The sequence below is a fragment of the Mauremys reevesii genome, linkage group 21 (genome assembly GCF_016161935.1).
Source record: "Mauremys reevesii isolate NIE-2019 linkage group 21, ASM1616193v1, whole genome shotgun sequence".
Lineage (NCBI taxonomy): Eukaryota > Metazoa > Chordata > Testudines > Geoemydidae > Mauremys > Mauremys reevesii.
This window is the reverse complement of record NC_052643.1, coordinates 19,847,281-19,868,850: the sequence shown is the minus strand read 5'-3', so window position 1 is coordinate 19,868,850 and position 21,570 is coordinate 19,847,281. Positions and strand designations below refer to the sequence as shown.

Here is a 21,570-nt window from a genome sequence, read left to right as displayed (position 1 = left end):
ATATATTACAAGAGAGTCTTTTGAACAATGTAGAATAGTTCTCCGAGCAGGCTCAGAGTTTCAGGTAGTCTCCCTGTCTGCCACTAAAGTTTATGGCTAAGGATCATTGGGCTCTTCAGTAATAAATGTTCATGAAGCTAAGGCAGGTGAGCTGTGCAGGTGCAGGTCTCACTACACTAGGTAGCAGTGCTGACTCTCGGATTCACTTGATGTTATTACCTCTGGCATAACTGCATGGGCCTTGCCTCTTGCTCCTGCCTGCACCACAGCATGGCATCTCCAACCTACCCCCTAGTATCTCCTGTGCAAGGCAGGCTCCATTCACACTGATCCCCTTCATTTGTGAAGAACCCCAGATTCTATTTTGGTAAAATGCACAGCTGGCAGCTCTCATCACAATGGGAACATGATGATGGTGCTTACAAGGGAGGGACAATGTATTTTTGGACCTGTCTGCCAGGACTGCCAAACTCTGTTACTGTTTGGTTAGTGTGGAAAGGAAACACTTCCCTCGGAAGCTGAGCTATTTACCTGTTGGTTAAAGATAAACAAAAGGACAGATGCTTTTATTTATTGGCATTGATTTTCAGAGGGGTTTAGTTGCTACACAACATGTTATCGTGCTTTTGTACAGTATTAAACCAATAAATAACCAGTTTTTTTAAAATACCAGTAATATTCACCACAGGCCCTGCCACATCAGCTTTTTAACACGCTATGAGGGATGATTCTCAGAGAATAAAAAAACCCAACATCCAGATACAAACATGCTGGATTTCCAATCTCTCTCTGGGGACCAGTTGATGGTAAATTACCACTAACAGAACATGGTAGGTAATCAATGACCAATTGCTGATTAGTTTGTCCCAGAAATAGAGTTATTCCAAACCCCCACTGTGGCCTCAGGCCTTGATAGGCATCCATCTCCTATTCTAGAAAGTTCCAGATTTTCCTAGCAACATTTGTAATGTACTGTACAGCATTAGGGCTGAACTGTAGTAAGTGGTTGATTACATTTGTATTATGCACGTAAGCTGTACACTGATCTGTAGCTGGGCTGCCACTATCGGCTGTTCTCAGGATGGGAACTGGCAGGGTTAAGAAGTGTGACTGAATGGAATGTGACAGTTCCCCAAAGTAGCCATCTATTTAATGCTGACTGACCACTCGCACAGTCTGCGATCATGAAGCTCCTCCTTTTCTGAAGGATGAATGCGGTTGTATTTTACTGAATTCCTTCGTACCCGACAGGTGCGTTTCTAAGGCTTTAGGAAAGTAATCCATTACCTGTTCCCTTAACAGCTTTGTCTTGGAGTCATCAGATGGTCATTTCACTGAAAGCTAGGTAAACTACTCTGCTCCTCGCCCCAGATGTGTTCCCTCCTGCCCACTCACCGTTCCATATCAAGAGATTTCAGAGTCTAGATGCACTCTAGTGGTTTTAGATCACAGAAACAATGGACATGCAATAATTGACATACAATTCAGAGAGTTCTGAACAATTATAACACAGCTGATTTTTTCTTGAACTGCTGCATTTATCCCAATAATGAGCCCATAAGAAAATTTTCTAAGTCTAGGCTTCAGAAACTACTAAAGGACAATTTCTCTTTACACTTGACCAGTTTGATCCTGTCTATTCATTATAATGGTCAAGGCTGAATATTTTTCATCCAGCAGTACGGGGTTTTCACGTAAACAGGAGTTTGTGTGCTGGCATTTCCAATCTGCGGTGCAAGTGAGTGTATCTGCATAAGCCAGTGGTTCCCAAGCTTGTTCTGCCGCTTGTGCAGGGAAAGCCCCTGGCGAGTTGCGCCAGTTTGTTTACCTGCCGTGTCCGCGGGTTTGGCTGATCGCGGCTCCCAGTGGCCGTGGTTCGCTGCTCCAGGCCAATGGGAGCTGCTGGAAGCGGCGGCCAGTATGTCCCTCAGCCTGTGCCGCTTTCAGCAGCTCCCATTGGCCTGGAGCAGCGAACTGCAGCCACTGGGAGCCGCGATCAGCCGAACCTGCAGATGCGGCAGGTAAACAAACCGGCCCGGCCCGCCAGGGGCTTTCCCTGCACAAGTGGCAGAAGAAGTTTGGGAACCACTGGCATAAGGTACGGAACCAAGTTAAGTACTGAACCTAATAAAGGAACTCCTGGCCGGACATTTAGCTACTGACAACATTAAAACCAATTGCAGATTTAAGTGTCAGGCTCAATGTGCAGTATGCACAACTTTTCTAAATAAACTAGGCAACACTGGGAAGGCATCACATTGGAGATACTTTGCTTTATAGTGAAACAAAACATTTCTGTTCTGATGCTTTGTAAGTGAGGAAAGAAGCCTTGTCAGGGTAATTAGGTGCTTAATAAAAAGATCACTCAGACATGAAAATGACCTCAAATGCTCTTATTTCTAAGAGGAGATATTTAAAAGCCTTGTCAAAGTTTAAATAAGAAGGTTCCTGGAGCCCTTATTAACTAAGGAATTAAAGATGGGTGAGTAACTGTTAATGAATAAAAGCTGGAAGCTTACCTCAGGGTAAGACCACTCTGGTGAGTAATCTGTCACCATGAATAAGCGCCCGCTCTGCTGCAACATCCCCAAGGTGCCTTGTGCTGCGGCTGCTGAGACCACCTCAGCAACATGCATGTATGCCATGGTACTGGTTCCATTCTCGGCACTGCTGAGCTGCATGCTGGCTTGCTGAGGGCTGCAGCAAGGAATGCACATTTCAGCCTGGTTGTAGGTTGCTCTGTTGCCATCTTCAGGCTGAGATAGCCCGGCACTGTCACCGGACACCAGCTGGTGCCCATAGATGGCATTACTCCCACCTTCTACTGATATGAAATCATTAATAAGATCTGAAAACTGGTTGCTGAAGGAGATGTCAAAATGGTCCAAATTAAGCTCCATGTTGGAGGAGTTGTTTAAGCTGGGATGGGCCACTGGGTAGAGTCCTTGCACCATATTTCCTTGGAGAATAGGGAGATTATTCCCATTCCTGATACCACCATTGGCCTCGGGCTGCATGTAGTGCTCTGTGTTACAGGCTTGAAGATCCCCTGATTTAAGAAGATTTTCATTCCCTTCTGCCTGCTGGGAGGTCTCCATGGGAACTTCAGCGTCTGCAGTCATAGCCTGGAAGTTTGCTTGGAACTGCATGAGCTGGAGAGAAGAGGTGGACTCTATTCTAGTTTCCACTGTGCCATTGCAATTAGAGGTTGTTTGGGAGGATTCTGTTTTCACATTGGGGATTCCTAAAGTGTTCACAAAAGAGCCACTTGTGTCATTCAAGTTGTTATGGGTGTTTTGTTCAAGAGGGAGAGGTTTGCTGGCATCCTGCAGAAAGAAGCTAGGGGAAGGGGTCTGGTGAACATGAGGACTCTGGACTGTCTGGTTGAAACTGGAAGAATAGTCCTTGTTGGAGTCAATGGCACTGAAGTCCATTTGCTCCAAGGTGGTACTTGGGCTCAGCCCGCCTCCAGATGGAAGCAGACCTGACCCTGTAGTAAGGCTGAGAGAATTAGATGCAGAAGTGGAGGAAAACGCTTCTTTGGACATCTGTTGTTCAAAAGAAGTGTCCTCAGTTTTAATCTCTTTAGTTAGGGCTGCACTGAAATTGAACCCACGTTCTGTCGTGGGCGACTGTCTTATGTTGGTACTAATGCTGTCTCCTTTTAGGCCTCCTCCACCATAAGTCTGTCCCTGCTTGGGATTATTAAGAAAACAGTCTGGGTCAAAATTCATGGTGGTTTCTGGAATTTTTCTGCTACCATCCAGAGTTGTAGAGAGCACAAGCTCGTCAGAGACATTGGTGGGCAACATAGCCAAGCTCTCTGAACTGCCTGGTGTAGGAAAAGCAAACTTGTGGCCATCTGAGCTCACAGCCAGTACCAGTCCTTGTGCAGCGGCATCTGAGGATAGGAGGTGTTGATTTGGGCCAGTGGTGGGTGACATGGTATACACGGCTTCACTGGTGACTTCTGACATAAATACTGTGGCACTTTGCGATAAACTTCCCATCACCGAGGCAACAGCCATGCTGGAGACACCAGTGACTACTGGGCTATCAGCCATATCAGGGTCACTATTTAATCCACTGCTGATGGACACAGGAGAATTCTGGGTAGTGTCAGGAACTTCCACCTGATTGGTGGAAGAGACCTCAGTACTGTTTTGATGGAGCAACACAGGTTTTGCCACTTTGCCATTCCTCTTCTCCCGGCTGGAGGTCTTGCCATGACTGTGCTCATTCTTGCCTTCAGAGACATCATTATTTTGTACCTCTGAGTGAGTGCTGTACCCACCTGTCCTTGGTTCGACCTTTGGTGAAATGATGCGATGTTTGGCACTGTTACACTTGTGATGCACACTGCTACCTGCTCCTGTTCCAAAACACAAACAACGTGTGTAATTAACAAACTAATCAATGAAGATAACATTAATTGTGCTATTTTCATTTATGGCATGGGATAACTGTACTTGAGAGCAAGAGAGAGTGTGTGTGTGTATGAATGGGAGTGTGTGAGAGAGAGATTTTAAATAATGTTAATTTCTTGCCAATGTCAGATTGACAGCTCTGAAAACTGAACTTCCTTTTACATCCATGAACAGATACACTATGCGCAATGACAGCAAGCCACACCACCTTCCCCTTCCTTCAAAAAACACACAGCACACACTGCCAGCTTTACCCCGACCTGATCAGACCCCCTCTAGAAATGAGAGAGTTCAGGCTCTGTGCCCACTCTCGGGGTTGTTCAGTATGTGTCCAAGTCTCACTGTTGGGACTCTTGAGACAGGCCCCTATTACTGCCAGCTGTGGTGATGGATGGTGAGATGTGGGCCACATTCCACTAGGAACTAGGAAAAGACTCCCAAACCTCCCTCCAATACAAGCAACACACACTCATTTCACACAGGCCATCTGTCAGATGGCTTGGTATCTGCTCATGTGGATTGAGTGCCAAATGATGATCTAGAGCTGAAAGACTCCATATCCCACTTCCGTTCCCTACATCATCCAGCCATCTATGTTATTTTTCTTATGATCTTGTCCAAATACAGTTGTTGGCCAAATTATTACAGAGAAAGTCAATTAGAACAGAGAAAGCTTTCCCCTCCCAGAAGTACTGTAATATGTAGCACTTCATAGCTGTTGCATTCAGTTCACAGGCTGACAGCTAAAACATTTTGGAGCTTGAGAGGCTTTGTACACTGGTGATTAGTACCAGACAGGATGAAAAACCAGTGAGGAAAGGTCACCAGAAAGCAATTCTGGATAGGAGGTTATCCCAGTCATGCCTTTATTTGCCTGTCATGGGATGAGTATCACTTGTTTCCGGAAGCTGCAAAATTAAGCTGGCTGGAGTAAATGATTCTCTCGGCAACTGTCTTTTCACAAAATCTGGCACTGGGAATGCTTTTTCTGAGAAGAAAGGCCCATGATTTTTTGATATTTCTTCCTCTAATTGATTCAGTTTTCCCAGAATGAGGTAAGAACCTTAATTATTGTACAGTACAATGACCTAATGGGTAAAGAAACCTTCTCCTCATAGCTAATGGCTACAATTACAACTTCCTTCTTCTGGGTATCATAAAGTGGCTGCGTAGCTGCTATAATTTGCTAAATCTTTTTGTTCCTTGCCCTTGAAGGGGAACTTCTCTATTATAGGTACAAGATCTGAATCAGGTCACCTAAAGTAGTTCAGAACAAAGCTTTTGAAACTAAATGCAATAGTAAATCTCTCCATTCTCTTAGGAACAGAGCTGAACAAGAACTAGAGAGAGGCTTCCAAGTTGCTATCTTTGAGTGGGACTGTAACAAGTTGGGGATGCAAGCTGCTGTAAAGCAAAGTGATACTGGTACATTACAAAGCAAGCAGCAGACTTAGCATAAGACAAAACATCAAAGGGAAGAATAAAATAATTCATGTTCAGATCTGCAAGCCTGGATCAAGTGCTGATCCTTAGGGGTTGAATTTTATTCCAAACCTAGGTATTTCAGAGGTCATCAGTCTTACTTAAATCTTGATTGTATAAGAAGACTGGGGAAAAAAACCTGAAGCACAGATGGTATTTTTCTTTGACAAATTTCTCTAAGGACTAATTAATTTATTGTACATTTTACTTGACCAAAGTAGCAAAAAGGGGTAGGGATGAGGCAGATGAGTTGGAAAAGTGAATCACTCAGATTCTCACTTCTTATTATAAAGCGCTAACACTAGAGAGGATGTACCTTTCCTAGCTGTTTCAGGCAATCTCAGCCAAGCAGAACTCTTCTCAACAGGAAGGAATTTTCATTCACTATTTCCATCAACATTAAAAAAACCCGAGGACTATTTTCACTCTTTGTTATCTTGTAATTAACCATCTGAAATGCCCTATGGGCACACAGCACAGTGTAAGGCTTATGGTGCCCAGAAAGTGTCAGTAACACAATTTGAGCAAGCTGCAGGACACAACATGCTTTCTAGAGGAAGCCGCCAGTAGAGGGAACTGATGAATTCCGAGAGCTCGCATGTTACAGTCTCCATATTTTTCAAAACCCCATGTTGCATCTTTAATATGTTTGAGGCTTCATCACTTACTCCTGGATTAACTGTATCTCAAAATTTGTGGCAAAATATTTTTAATGGTTAGGTAACAACAAAGAATACGCTGAGCTTAGATTAAAGCTACAATCTGAGAGATCGTGAAGATAAAAAGGAAATAGAAAAAAGTTCAGCATTTCATAGCAGATAACATCTTATTTATGGATTTTCCCAGAGACTTTTACTCAGCTGCCCAGTGAGGTTTTTATTCTAGCATAATTTTTATTCCATCAAATAAGGGTCATTTTACTTTGCTAAAAGGTTAATTCTCACATGGCAAATATTTAGTAACATAGTAGGACTCCCAAATCCACATTCAGAAGCATGGAAAATCCTTTCCAGGAAACACCTAGAATGAGATCAGCAGTCACCTTGAAGAGAGTAATCAGCTGCCAAACAGGGCGGCCCTGTTGAACTACAGAAAAATATGTGAAGATCCCATTTAGCCTTCTCTGTGTTGTCTTATTTGAAGACATCAGCAGTGGTTTCTTAGCAGTGGCTCACAAGGCCCATTCATAGGAAATCAGAATCTGAAGTGGATCTCTGGATGCAGATGGGTTTCTTGGTATGCAGTTGAGTTTTGATTTGGAAGGGGACTTAGCCCTGTTGTCTGCTCTCTACTGTAACCAGCTACTCACCCAAGTTGCCGGTGCAGAGACAATTGTGCGTCCGAGGCTGTGGTTTGGTCTGGTGACTATCAAGGATCTGCTGTACAAGCTGCTCCACAGAGAACCCTGAACTGCTGTTCCCATTGCTGCATGTCCACTTAATGCCATGAACTGTGGAGAGAGAACAGCAGAAAACATCCATCAGAGTCTAGTCAGAACACAGCAGCAAATCATCAAGAGCTATCCCCAAAAACACGTGTGAGGCTATTCTTCTGCTTCACAGTGCTGTCAGATCTGCAGGATAATAGTAAAGAACAATATTAATTAATAATACTTTACTATTTTCTACTCTCTTCAATTCAAGGATCTCAAAGTGCTTTAACATGCATGGATTAGGCCTCACAACCAGCCTGTGAGGTAGGTATAATTACTCCCATTTTTAAAAAGTGAGCCCCAGTGGTTAAGTGACTTACCCAAGGTAATACAGAGCCAGGCATATAACTAAGGGACCCTGACTTAAAGCCCCCTTCTCTAATGCCTCACCACCTCTCAGATATCTCTATAGGAGCCTCTAGTGTTCCAGAGTTGCTAGTGCCTAGCTTTCTATTTAACTACTCACAGAGAGAGAGAGAGAGAGAGAGAGAGAGAGAAAACGAACATACAGCACAACTGCTTCAGCTCCAGAAGAACTGGCGAAGATAATTGCCTAGTAAGATATTTATTTAAATACCTTAAAACACCCGATACCAGTGTACTACCCACCAACAACAACAACTATGTAACAAAGACCTGGTCTGGGGAATGAGGTTGCAAATTTTACCCACCTTCTCTGCATTCATCTGTCTGCAAACTCCATGGCATTTGTACAGATGATTTCTTCCTAATGCCATGAGCAAGTTTTCAATAATAAACCAGTGAACACACACCAAGGAGAAAAAAGATTTCAGCAGGAAATGGATTTCAGTTTCCTGTTGGCAGGGGTTCATTAAACAAGGTGAGTGATAAAAAAAATAGTGGTGAAAACTCTCCTGACAGTGTATTTAACATTTATTGGAAACTAGTAAGCTGCAAAGATGGGGAATGACAGTAGCTGTGTTTGATTCGAGTAACTGCGCAGGTTTTAGAGCAGCATTCTGCTATCGTTTGACTGCATAATGTGAAAGTAGAGTTAAATAGTTTTATATAAAATCACCAACCAACAATTTACTAATGCAATAGGAAATTTTAAGCCATTGGTAGAAAAGCTGAGGGCAGCTTTTTGATGCACTTCCCTTGGCTAGTGTGCTAGTCAGGCCAATGGGAGGGCTGAATTGTTGACATAGGAGCTAACTCTTAGAATTATGGCTTCATCCCGGAATTTTTCAAGTGCAGAATCTCATATAAAATAGCTTTTTTCAACCTAACAAAATGAGGAGCTACTTTCAGTGAAATATGCTAGAGAAAGGTATTTTACAAAAGTTATTTTCATTTTATTTCCTCTAGTACTTCTCTATGCCTTCTTCTGCTATATATTTTTGTTTAATGTCCCTTGTGTGCTCTAGAATGTGTTTTTAGATTCTCAGAAGCCCTATATGTTGGCAAGATCATTTGCAAGGTGAATCACAATCTTTCCCCCTTAACTTTGTCCATTCAGCTTCTGCAATTTTTGGTTCAAGCACTAGGTCTTGTCCTTAAAGGTGCCGAGCACTCTGGGGCACTCCACCAAAGAAGGTTCCTTGCAGATTCAAGCCCCCAAAGCCTTAACCTGGAATCACTGAATTAACAGAATCATATAAATGTCAGGCGGAAGGGACCTTAAGAGGTCATCGCTAGCCCATCCCCCTGCACTAAGACAGGACCAAGTACACCTAGACCATCCCTGACAGTGTTTGTCTAAGCTGCTCTTAAAACACCTCCAATGACAGAGATTCCACAACCTCCTTTGGTAACCTGTTAGATAACTATACTTCTCGTTATAAAGTTTTCCTAATACCTAACCCAAATCTCCCTTGTTGCAGATTAATCCCATTACTTACTGTCCTACCTTCAGTGGACATGGAGAAATAACCGTTACTAACCTCTTTTGTATCTGTTGTTCTTCAAGATGTGTTGCACATGCCCATTCCACTCTTGGTATCTGTGCACCCAGAGCACAGCCGACAGACACTTCTTCAAGCTCCCTCTGCTGGTGCATGCCCCTGTGTGCAGGTATAAAGAGGGGAGCCACCCCTAGCCCCCTGTGTTCCTTCTTACCATCACTCTGATGTAGAGAGATAAGGCAGTGGGTCCTGGAACGGACATGTGCAGCACATCTCGAAGAACAACAGTGACGGAACAGGTTAGTAACTGACTTTCTTCTTCCAGTGATTGTCATGTGCATTCCACTCATGGTGACTCACAAGCTGTAAAACAGGATGTGGGATCAGAGTCTATTTCAATAAAGACTGAAGAACAACGTGTCCCACTCTAGCATCATCTCTGGAGTCTTGAGCCACAGCATAGTGGGAGGCAAACATGTGGACTGAGGACCAGGCTGCTGCTTTACACATGTCTGCAGCTGAAGCTTGTGCCAGAAAGGCCACCAAGTTTGATTGTGACCTCATTGAATGAGCTGTAACTCAGAGTGACATTGGCCAAACCATAGAACATGCATAGACAGGAGGCGATCCCGGAAGAAATTCTATGGGTGGAGACTGATTGACCTCTTACTCTATCAGCCACTGCTATGAACAGCTGGAAAGATTCACAAAAGTGTCAGGTTCTATCTGGATAAAATGCCAAGGCTCTTTCTCCATGCTTGTATGTCATTTTGGGCAGAGAACAGACAAATAAGTAGGCTGGTTGATGTGGAAAGAGAAAACCACCTTTGGGAGGAACTTTGGATGAGGGTGCAGGCAAACCTTGTCCTTAAGATCATATATGGAGGTCCCGACATTAATCCTCCCAGCTCCCCAACTCTTCTGTGCAAGGTAATGACCACTGGAAAAGCCAACTTCATTGACAGAAGCAGCTGAGAACTGGTAGCCCACAGTTCAAATGACAATACTAGGTTTAGATTCCACAGGGGAATTGGGCTCTTGCACTTGAGAGTATAATTTGACTAAGATCTTTAAAAACCTTATGGACATGATGTCATTGGACAAAACAGAGTGACTGTCCACCTTAGGATGGAACACTGAAATAGCAGACAGATGTACCTTGATGAAACTAAATGCCACACCTTAGTGTTTCAGCCATGCTTCTAGCTGCTGCGTGGGCTGCGTCCAGCCCTGCCTGCAGTTATGTTCTCATGACTAGTCTGCCCTTATTGATGAAGAAAGGAAACTCCTGTCTAGCATTCTCTGGAAACAGCTCTCTGAACTTTTCCACAGAGCCCCATAAATTAAAATCATACTGCCCCAGCAGAGCCTGTTGGTTAGTGATATGCAGCTGCAAAGGCCCTGTCGAATACATCTTTCTGCCAAATAAGTCCATCTTTTTAGCATCCTTTGATCTGGGGTTGACAGGCTGGAACCCTGAACACCGTTTCTCATTAACTGATGTCACAACTAATGAGGCCGGTGGTGGATGACTATAGAGGTACTCAAAACCTTGGGAGAGCACATAATGCAGTGATACTCGGATCTCAGCGGTTCTGGAGCCAAATTAGTGATCAACATTATCCAAAAGAGCCACAGTTTCATTTTATGTATATACACACACACACACACACACACACTCACGCTGCAGGCTTCTCCTTAGATGGTATTGAGAGACTGCCTGTCCAGGAAGCAGGAAAATGCAGTACCGAAGGTGGAATCACTGGCAGTGGTGCCAAGAGACTGGACTCTTGGAAGGACAGAGACCCCAGCACTGAGAGGCAAAATAGGCTTCTTGCCACCATAATACTTCTGGGGTAACTGGCACCAAGATGGTCTCTTGTGGTGCCAAAGAAGTTGATGGTGCCCCTTGCAGCACTGAAGTTGACTGCCAGTTTAGGCATAAATTTGAAGGACGAGTGCTTAGGTTTCAGGTGCACTCGCTGGACTCCTCTATCCTCTTACAAGACTTGGGGGCAGATATCTTCCCCTGGCAGGTGCCTGTCTGGAAGCCCTGTACTTCTTCCTCAGTAAAGATGAGGGAGAATGGTGCCGGGATTCTGCTAACCCTGAAGTTGCACTTCTCACGGAAGCTGCAACACTCAGCACGAAGTCAGACCACAACGGCTCCAACCATGGCCTGAGCACTGCCTCCATCAGCTGGAATTTCAGCCTACCCTCCCTATTCTTCTTTGTCCTAGGCTTGAACTCCCTGCGGATCTGACACCTGTCATTCACATGTGGCTCTTCCAAGCACTTCCGGCAGCTATTGTGTGGGTCACTCACTAACATAGGCCTGGAGAAAGTTGCACAATGCTTGAAAGTTGGTGACCAGGGCATACCTTGGTACTGTGAATAGAAATACCCCAAATGGGGAAATGACAAGTCCAGAAAACTTTTTTTTTTTTTAAACAGAAAAAATGATGACTCTAACCTTCCATAACGGTTGTTCTTCAAGATGTGCTGCTCATGTCCATTCCAAGCTAGGTGTGCGAGTTGCCGGAGATTTTCCTCCTTAGTGCTGTCCATTGGACCAGCCCTAGTGCCCCCTGGATCCCTGTGCACATGCGCCGGTATAAGGGTTGCTGCCGGCTCCGCACCTCTCAGTTCCTTTTTGCCGGTAACTCCAACAGAGGGCTAGGGCGGGTGTGTGTGTGTGTGTCATGGAATGGACACAAGCAATACATCTCAAAGAACAATAGTTACAGAAGGTTATTAACCAATTTTTTCTTTGAGTGCTTTCTCATGTCCACGCAATGCTAGCTGACTCTCAAGCAGTGTCCCTGGAGGTGGGCTCGGAGTTCATGGACGTGTTGATTGCAACACTGCTCTCCCAAAACTGGCATTGAAACTGTTGGGTGATGGTGTAGTGGGACATGAAGGTATGAACCGATGACCATGTTTGAGCTCTGCAGAACTCTCGGATTGGTATCTGCATGAGGAATGCTGCTGACGAAGCCTGGGCTCTCGTGGAATGAGCAGTCACAATCACCGCAGGCGGAACTTTGGCCTGTTTGTAGCAAGCTTAGATGCAGGCGGTTATCCAGGACAAGAGTCTTTGGGGTGATACTGGTAGTCTTTTCATCCTTTCCGCTACTGCAACAAAAAGTTGTGCAGACTTGCAGAAGGGCTTGGTCCTCTTGATACAGAAGGCCAGGGCCCGCCTAACCTCTAATGTACGGAGCTGATGTTCCTCATCAGTGCTGTGTGATGCTTTGGAAAGAAGACAGGCAGAAAAATTTCCTGATTGTTATGGAATTGCTACACTACCTTTGGTAGGAAACCTGGGTGGGAGTGCAGCTGGACCTTATCCTTGAAGAACATTGTATAAGGGGTTTCTGATGTCAGGAGTTTGCTGCCATATGACCTAACAGCTTGAAGCACACCTGGGCAGTCATAAGTGGGTGAGCTGTGACCCGGGCAATTAGATCAGACATAGTTATGAACTTGATCTCAGGAAGGTAGGACTTGGCGGAGTCAAGCACTGCCCAATAAACTCTGTTCTCTGCACCAGGACCAATGTTGATTTCTGTTTGTTTATTAGCAGATCCAGCACCCAAAAGGTGGCCCAAACTACGCTGAACCTGAGCCTGTGAGTGGCCTTCGATCAGTCAATCATCGAGGTACGGGTAAACTTGTATGCCTCGATGTCTAAGATTTTTTCTACATTATATAAAGTTCCTGCTCTGCAGTTATATTGAGAAATTTATTTTGCAGTGAGATATTTTCAGTTTCTCCCACAATTCCTTGCAATGGCAGTGAAGTGGATGTATACTACTGCCCACAGAAAGGTCTGCTTTGCAGAACTATGTCAAGGTTGCTTCCTGCTGCTAAATCCGGTGATAAGCAAGGTATTACAGGGCACAAGTCTGATACCTGAATCATGTCTCATGGTTTATGTATAGATAATGATTTGTCTGAAGCTTGAATCAAGCAAGTTGTGAGCTGCAAGCTAAGGAACACAGACAGCTTTATAGCTGGATACATATGGCAGCCTACTATTTCAGGTTCTTCCCTTATATTAAACTCACAACATGGATCTATTGCAGGAAGCAGGCAGGAGCTGAAGCTTTTGATCTTAAACGTATCTGTAGCATTCTCAAGTGAGATCTCCAAACACTGAGCTTTCCTGGGGAACATCCACATTTCATAGTCTGACATCATCATTTCAAGAGGCTACATGTTTCTCTACGATTGCATTTCTCAGTGATCTCATTGGCTGTATTTTCTGATCTTTAGTTCTTGGAGGAGCCAATGAGGCTTCAGGCTTCTGCTAACAGGTGGCATTTAGTGGAAAAGTTCCATCTCTAGCTTTGCACTTGCTGATTGAGCAAGGTTCCAGCTCCAGACTCTATCAATGTGCTGTGACTCTTCTGGTGCTTATACTCCCCCTTCTGTTATGAAGGTTATAAAATGAAAAGCCAGTGAAGGGTGACAGATTGAAAGCAGAGAATTTCTGGATGCCTAATTTAAATTACCTACTGTCTTGGCACATCCAATATGCAGATTGTCTCCCTCCCCCTTTAAAGAAAAAAACCCTATTAGATGGTGAGCTGTTAGTACTGAATATCAAATACTATCAAGATGGCTTTTAACATGTCACGCTCGGCTTCCCGACACATAATGAATCCGCGGGAAAGGAGATTTCTATAGGGGAAAACGTGCATTGTGAAAGAAAGGTTAATAAAAACAACACATGCCCCGCCCCTTTCTTAAAGGCTGAAAAAGTTAAACCATTTAAAAAGCATCTTTGATTAAATTTAAGGTCAGAATGTGGAAATCAAAAAGGAAGCAGCTAAATGCTGCAAAGTATTTTAATTCTAATTTCTGTGCAGATTCCTTCTGCACTTATGTATAATTTAAATAAATCCTGCAAACAACTCCAATATCCTTCCCTTCCCCTCCAAAAAGGGCTGTTGTGAAATGTGTCCTGTTCCCTGACACAGCCTCTGTACAGCATGTTAGAAACCTGTGGAATCCAAGTGGCTAAAGATGTATAAGGGAGTGGTGTTTTGAGAAACAGAGAACTGGGGCTGGTGGAAAGTTCATCATTAAGCATTGCAAATGGAGATGCTAGCAGAAATGCCTCAGGCCTGTTCTGGAAGAGGGAGGGGTCACTCCTCCAAGCATCTGCCTTTTCTGTTGTGGGGAAGGAGAGAATCAAAATGACCTTCCAGTATTGATTCAATAGCTACCCATTCATTAGCACGGTCAGGACTTTCTTTGATCAGCAGCAGCACAGGGAAGTGAATTATGAAACAAATAACTAGCAAAAAAGATCAGAAGCCAAAGGAAACTTAAATAGGGACAGAACTTAGCTTCCTAGTTTCACCCTAAATCCTGGCAACTTCCTTCGCTGCTGTTGACTATGCCACCAAGCCTACTCCCCATCCCCAGTACACACCTAGGTTTGAGACCATTGCGGTGGTCTTTCATGCCTCTGTCCCCTCCCCACACATCCATGCTGTCCCCAAATCTTACAACGTCCTCCCCACAAAAGATTGAAAACCCACCTATTTCTTTCTGTCCTGACAGATAAAACATTAATCCATGCACTGATCATATCCCCTTTTGATTACTGCAACCTCTTCCCCTCTGGCCTCTTTGAGCAACATCTCTCCTTGGGGCCATCCAAAATCCAGCTGCTAAAATTACCTTCACCTTTCAGTCTGACTATGTCACCCCCTTTGAATGCACTACTGGTTTCCTCTGGCTCACCACAGGCCCTCACCCTTTCCTGATTCAAATCCCACCTGAGCACTCACTTCTTCTACAATGCTACCAAATACTAACCCCATGTTAAATCCCCTCTCTGCCACAACATCATAAGTGATTTAGATCTGGAACCTCTCTCGTTACACAGCTAAACTCTCCTCCTGTCTGGGTTTCTCAGAGTGTGTTCTGCCCATCTGTCCTTTAAACTGTAATTGCTTCAGGGAAGGGACTATTTTTATTTTTGCTCTGACAAGTGTTGAGTACACTGCTGGCACTTATCAAATAGCCACCAGAAAAAGGTGGACAGTTTGTAATAAACAAGGCTAGATCTCTGTTTACTGCAGGTAAGAATGCTCCCAAATCCTCATTCTGGAACATGTTCTGCTGTTTGATAAAACCTGACCTAACACCCTAAATCTGACTTTTAAACTACTTAAATGTGCCTTTCAGGTGCATAACCAGGGACTCCAACTACCAGGAGGATGTCATCAAAGCCAAACGTTTGCACCCTGTCTTGCTCTGGTTGTGACCTATTATGGAAGGGACGTTTATTCTTATGATAAGATGATCAGCCCATGCCAAGTAAAGAGCAAATCGCTGCAGACTTACAAGCATGATATCTGCAGCACTAGCACATACTGCAACCTTTTTGGAACTGCTTGTTGAAGTACCTGTGTTGCCAGTCAGGCCGCCAGTGCTCCTGATGCATCCCCACACTATCTGTGCTGGTGGCAGAGTGGCGTGAAACCTGAGTTCAGCACAGAGAGGATGTGCTTGCTGTCTCACTGGCATGGGGCAACGGAAAGGTGCACATCACATACCTTTGCACTGCTTCTTATAACCTAGCTCAAAGAGCAGCATGGACCCCTGGGGGATGTGCATTCTTCCCGTCTGTCAAGAAGGGGCAAAGCCTGATCATTGCTAGCCCAAGAGGGCAAGTTAGGGAACCGAGACTTGTGCAGCTTTACTGAGTGCTATGGCAACTTTTACATTTAACACTGGAAGTTCAAGAACTGCCCAGAGAACAGCACCTAAGATCATGGCCTTAAATTGTTCTCCTAAGCAATCTACAGGATACTCACCTATAATAAAAAGTAACTCTTACTAAGACTTCTTGTTTCTATCAATGTTAATCAGGATAAAGTTATCATCATTGAGTCAGTCCCTTTCTCAATACTCAGAATTTCATACCTGGTTTGCTAAAGCTCAGTTGGCAGAGACAGAACAAATGTTCTTACACTTAGCTCACAAGAAGCGAACAAAACTTTAACTACTTAGCTAGTATTTCACGATTGACCAAACTTCGTGTTCTGGGACAGCCAGTCAACTTTCATATCTGCTTCTCAGACATACACAGCACAAGGGCATTTTTCAAGGAATGCCAGGCTGGCATTTAAGAGGAGATAAAGTTGGTGTGGTATCTCACTGGGGACATTAGAGAGGAAAAGGATTGGCAGCAGCAGCAGCCGGAGGTCCCCAGGCCCTTTAAAATTGCCCGGGCCCCTGGGCAATTGCCCCCCTCCCTGTTGGCAGGCCTGTAGTCACGTGACCTAGCATGTTTGCCAGCATAGTTTTTAGTAATAAAAAAAAGTATTATTAATATCTCCAGTCATTTTAATCAGAGAATATTCTTATTGGCTATATACTTTTCTTTAATCAGACCTTTATAGAAAGTTTATAGTTATTGTTTAACTTGTTCGTGTGAGTCTGAATTATCTGTGAATTCAAGGTGGTCGCCATAGCCTTAGTGTGGTTAGCCCCTTGTCTCACTGGAGGCATTGCCAAGTAGCCGCAGTCTTTGGTACACCAGGCGGAATTGGGCACCTACCAGGAGCACCACAAAATGAGCCCACGCCACAGAAACTTTGGAACCGTCCAAAGTCTGTGAGGTGCCCCTCTCCTGTTCACACATCATACAGGTATTAAGCCAGCACAGAAAGGGGGATTACGCACCTTTTCATTGTGACACAGAGGCCAAGGACCATTTAGGTCTCAACTGGTTTCATGCTACCCTACATATTTTGTAGCTTTCACTTTAAAAAATGTTTTTATAGAAGCTTTTTTCCCACCCCTCCCAAGAAAAAAGCCCCCGGCACATCTGAAGGAGGAAGCCAAAGATCTCTCTGAAATTCCCACAGCTGTACTCAAGCACAAGATGGACTAATACCTCTTCAGGTCATTAAATTGTATGTAGTCATCCACCTTTGGCTCTAGTGCAATCATACTGGTGGAATCCACCTCCCACCTGCTCACCATTCTCTCTCCTTATAGTCAGACACTATATTCCCTTTTCTCATAAACCTGTCTCCTGCTCTATCCAAGAACCCCAAATAAACCATCAAGCTTAATCTCATGGCTTCTTCTATTTCCATGACCCTGGCATTTACTGTTGCTAGTAGGATATTCTGTGCATGTGCCAGTGACAACTATGAGGGGCCCTGGTGCTCCTAGCACAGTCATCACTCGCTCGTGCTCCCATCCATGCCTACATCAAGTAGTGAATGTCACAAGTGGCTACGCCCCTCCGCTAGCTGCCAGCATCACAGGGCATAATCTCTGTGTCAGGATCACAGGGGAAAGAGGGAAGTTGGATGCAAAGGCTGACTACCATGAGCAGTAGCACTGTACTCCAAGCTGTTGATGCTGAATCTATGGGCTTTCCTCATAGCAGCATGTGTCATTACAGCAGAATGAACATTTTAATATTTTTAAAAGCCTCATTTAGTGACAAACTTAAAATAAAACTGGGGCCCTGGAAAGACTTTGGGACAGTTCAGGACCAGACCTGATCTCTGTGGCTCATTCCAACCTCCAGTATGGATTATTGCACTGTATCTCTCAGCAAAGACAAATGAGAGCAAAAACTAGTCTGAACAAGCCCGTCTCTCCCAATCGGGTGGAATGATTTTGCTGGTCTCAGCTCAGTTGCTAGAGTGCTATTTCTCTCACCAGTGACTGCTCCAGCTGGCATAAGAAGCTGTCAACTGAGAATAATAACAAATGTGCTTCTCATCAGCATTGGATGTAGGGAGGAGAGTGTCATCAGGTGGATTGGTCCCAACAACTCAGGCAAGGAAGAATGGGACAGAGCGCCTCTTCTGTGCCACCCAGGCATGGCGCATTTTAACTCTTTGTGTCTTGTAACTCAGGTTAAGAGGAAAATTTCCAGTGCTGTCTGCTCCATGAAGCAGATTTTCAATAGAGCTCAGCGTCCAGGAATGCCCCCTGCTGCCTTACTGAGAACAATGGAATTCTCTCTCTGCCACCCCATTGAGAACAATGCCAGCTGCTTGTTTGAGTTCTTTTGAAAATTCTGTCCCAAACCTGATCCACCTCTCTGAGCCGTACAAGGAGATGTCCAGTAAGAGCAGAGAGAGAGTTAATATAAGGGGAGAAAGAGGGGAGAGCAAGTGAACAGAAAACCAGCATTTTCTTAAATAACAAGGAACAAACCCATTTTTTTATTTTGTTGTCACCTGCACAATTCCCTCAGCTGAAGAGACTTTACCACGTTCATCAACTCCTTGCTTTTAAAGTACTTCCATTAGGGAACGCCCACCTTTGCTCTATGGGTGGGGAGAGCTGCTCTAGGAAGCTGGGTTGGAGCTCTTCAGCAGCCAGTGCTGAGCCTTACTCATCTCACCTACACCAGTTTTACTTCAGTGCAATCTCAATGGAGTTACTCCTGATTGACTCAGGCATGCCTTGGAAAGGGATTTCCCCCAAGACTCAGCAAAGGAGAGCAAACAACTCTGCATGATGGTATCCAGGCACTGAGAGCAAAACTCATTCTGGCTGTGCCAGCAGATACAATGCGCAAGTACCCACTGCTCTTGGGCCAAACAGGCCCACATATACAGTCAAAATGCTATATTTTTTTACTGAAAAAAAAACAGGGTTTTCCAACACTACACGTTTCATGAGCTTGGCTCACACTCCTAATATAAATGAATGGTGTGTACAAGTAACATGTTAGGAACCTTTAGGAAAAGGATAGATAATACGACTGATATATAGACAATACTGCTATATAAATCCATGGTATGCCCATCCCTTAAATACTGCCTGCAGTTCTGGTCACCCCATCTCCAAAAAGATGCATTAGAGTTGGAAAAAGTAAAGAGAAGGGCAACTAAAATGATTGGGGTATGGAACAGCTTCTATCTGAGGAGAGATTAAAAAGACTGGGACTGTTCAGATTAGAAAAGAGATGACTCGGGCAATGTAAAAGAGGTTCATAAATCATAATGGTGTGGAGAAAGTGAATAAGGAAGTGTTATTTACCCTTCACATAATACACAAACCAGGCTTCACCCAATGAAATTAATAGTCGGCTGATTTAAAATAAACAAAGGAAGTACTACTTCATACAGTGCACAGTCACCCTGTGGAAATTGTTGCCAGGTAATGTTGTGAACACTAAAAGCATAATTGGCTTAAAAAAGAATTAGATAAGTTCACAGAGAACTGGTCCATCAATGGCTATTAGCCAAGACGGTCAGGGATGCAAGCTCATGCTCTGGGTGTCCTAAACCTCTGACTGCCAGAAAGTGGGACTAGATGACAGAAGATGAAACAAATCGATAATTGCCCTGTTCTGTTCATTCCCTCTGATGCACCTGGAACTGGTCACTGTCAGAAGATCGGACCATTGATCTGATCCAGTATGACCACTCTTACGTTCTTAATGCTCATCATTCTGGTGTGAGATAGAGCTTTGCACACACCATACAACGCAGAGGTTTCACTGACAACTTTTCAATCTTGCTCCCTCCCCTGTATTTTCACTGATGCTGAAGACACACACGTGAACTCCTGACTGGACAACATGTTGATTTTGAATATTATAAAAGGCTTTGGTATGTCTCCCTCCTTCCACTGATCCAGTTCCTAAGCCCCTTCTCCTTTACAGTCTAGCACAAATATAAACACAGCATCAGCAAAAGTGAGAAGTTGCCCCATTACTAGACACCCAGGTTCTGGTTTTTAATCATAGCAGCAAAGCCAGGCAGGAAAGCAATGCCTTGCCTTTGGGACCCTGAGCCTCATAGATAGAAGACATACATTATAATAAGAGAGGAGTCCATGACTAGCTAAATCAAGCCAAAGGAGGTCTGGTTTCTGGAAGAAACGGACTCCCTCAACTGGTTTTTGCAATAGGCCCAAATCACCATAGCATCTGTGACAATTCCGCCTTTACGCCTATGGAGCTGTTGGGTATCGCCCTGACCGTAGAGGCTAGATCTGAAACTACCCCAAGAACATAATCACAGACTTTAAGGTCAGAAGGGACCATTATGATTGTCTAGTCTGACTTCCTGCACAACGCAGGCCAAAGAATCTCACCCACCCACTCCTGTATCAAACCCCTAACCTATGTCTGAGCTACTGAAGTCCTCAAATTGTGGTTTAAAGCCTTCAAGGTCCAGAGAATCCTCCAGCAAGTGACCCGTGCCCCACACTGCAGAGGAAGGCGAAAACCCCCCAAGGCCTCTGCCAATCTGCCCTGGAGGAAAATTCGTTCCCAACCCCAAATATAATGATCAGCTAAACCCCGAGCATGTGGGCAAGACTCACCAGCCAGACACCCAGGAAAGAATTCTCTGTAGTAACTCAGATCCCACCCCATCTAACCTCCCATCACAGGCCATTGGGCATATTTACCGCTAATAGTCAAAGATCAATTCATTGCCAAAATTAGGCTATCCCATCATACCACCCCCTCCATAAATTTATCAAGCTTAGTCTTGAATCCAGATATGTCTTTTGCCCCCACTGCTCCCCTTGGGAGGCTGTTCCAGAACTTCACTCCTCTGATTGTTAGAAACCTTCATCTAATTTCAAGTCTAAACTTCCTGAGGACCAGTTAATATCCATTTGTTCTTGAGTCCACATTGGTTCTGAGATTAAATAATTCCTCTCCCTCCCTGGTATTTATTCCTCCCTTATTATTTGGAGAGCGCAATCATATCTCCCCTCAGCCTTCTTTTGGTGAGGCTAAACAAGCCAAGCTCTTTGAGTCTCCTTTCATAAGACAGGTTTTCCATTCCTCGGATCATCCTAGTAGCCCTTCTCTGTACCTGTTCCAGTTTGAAGTCATCCTTCTTAAACATGGGAGACCAGAACTGCACACAGTATTCCAGATGAGGTCTCACCAGTGCCTTGTATAACGGTACTAACCTCCTTATCTCTACTGGAAATACCTTACCTGATGCATCCTAAAACCGCATTAGCTTTTTTAATGGCCATATCACATTGGCGGCTCAGAGTCATCCTGTGATCAACCAATACTGCGAGGTCCTTCTCCTCCTCTGTTACTTCCAACTGATGTGTCCCCAGTTTATAACTAAAATTCTTGTTATTAATCCCTAAATGCATGACCTTTCACTTTTCACTATTAAATTTCATCCTATTACTATTATTCCCGTTTACAAGGTCATCCAGATCTTCCTGTAGGATATCCTGGTCCTTCTCTGTGTTAGCAATACCTCCCAGCTTTGTGTCATCCGCAAACTTTATTAGCACATTCCCACTTTTTGCGCCAAGGTCAGTAATAAAAAGATTAAATAAGATTGGTCCCAAAACCGATCCCTGAGGAACTCCACTAGTA

The 21,570-nt window shown here is 44.2% G+C and overlaps 1 protein-coding gene across 3 annotated transcripts in view; it reads right to left on the bottom strand.

Annotated features, from left to right (window-relative positions):
• CAMTA1 (calmodulin binding transcription activator 1) overlaps positions 1-21,570 on the bottom strand; it is an 833,035-nt gene that overhangs the window by 103,772 nt on the left and 707,693 nt on the right. For all 3 annotated transcript variants that reach the window (XM_039508612.1, XM_039508610.1, XM_039508611.1), the window contains 2 exons: positions 7,219-7,359; positions 2,520-4,372 (listed from right to left, as the gene is read on the bottom strand). In XM_039508612.1, coding sequence (XP_039364546.1) covers positions 2,520-4,372; positions 7,219-7,359 — 1,994 coding nt within the window. The remainder of the gene's footprint in view (positions 1-2,519; positions 4,373-7,218; positions 7,360-21,570) is intronic.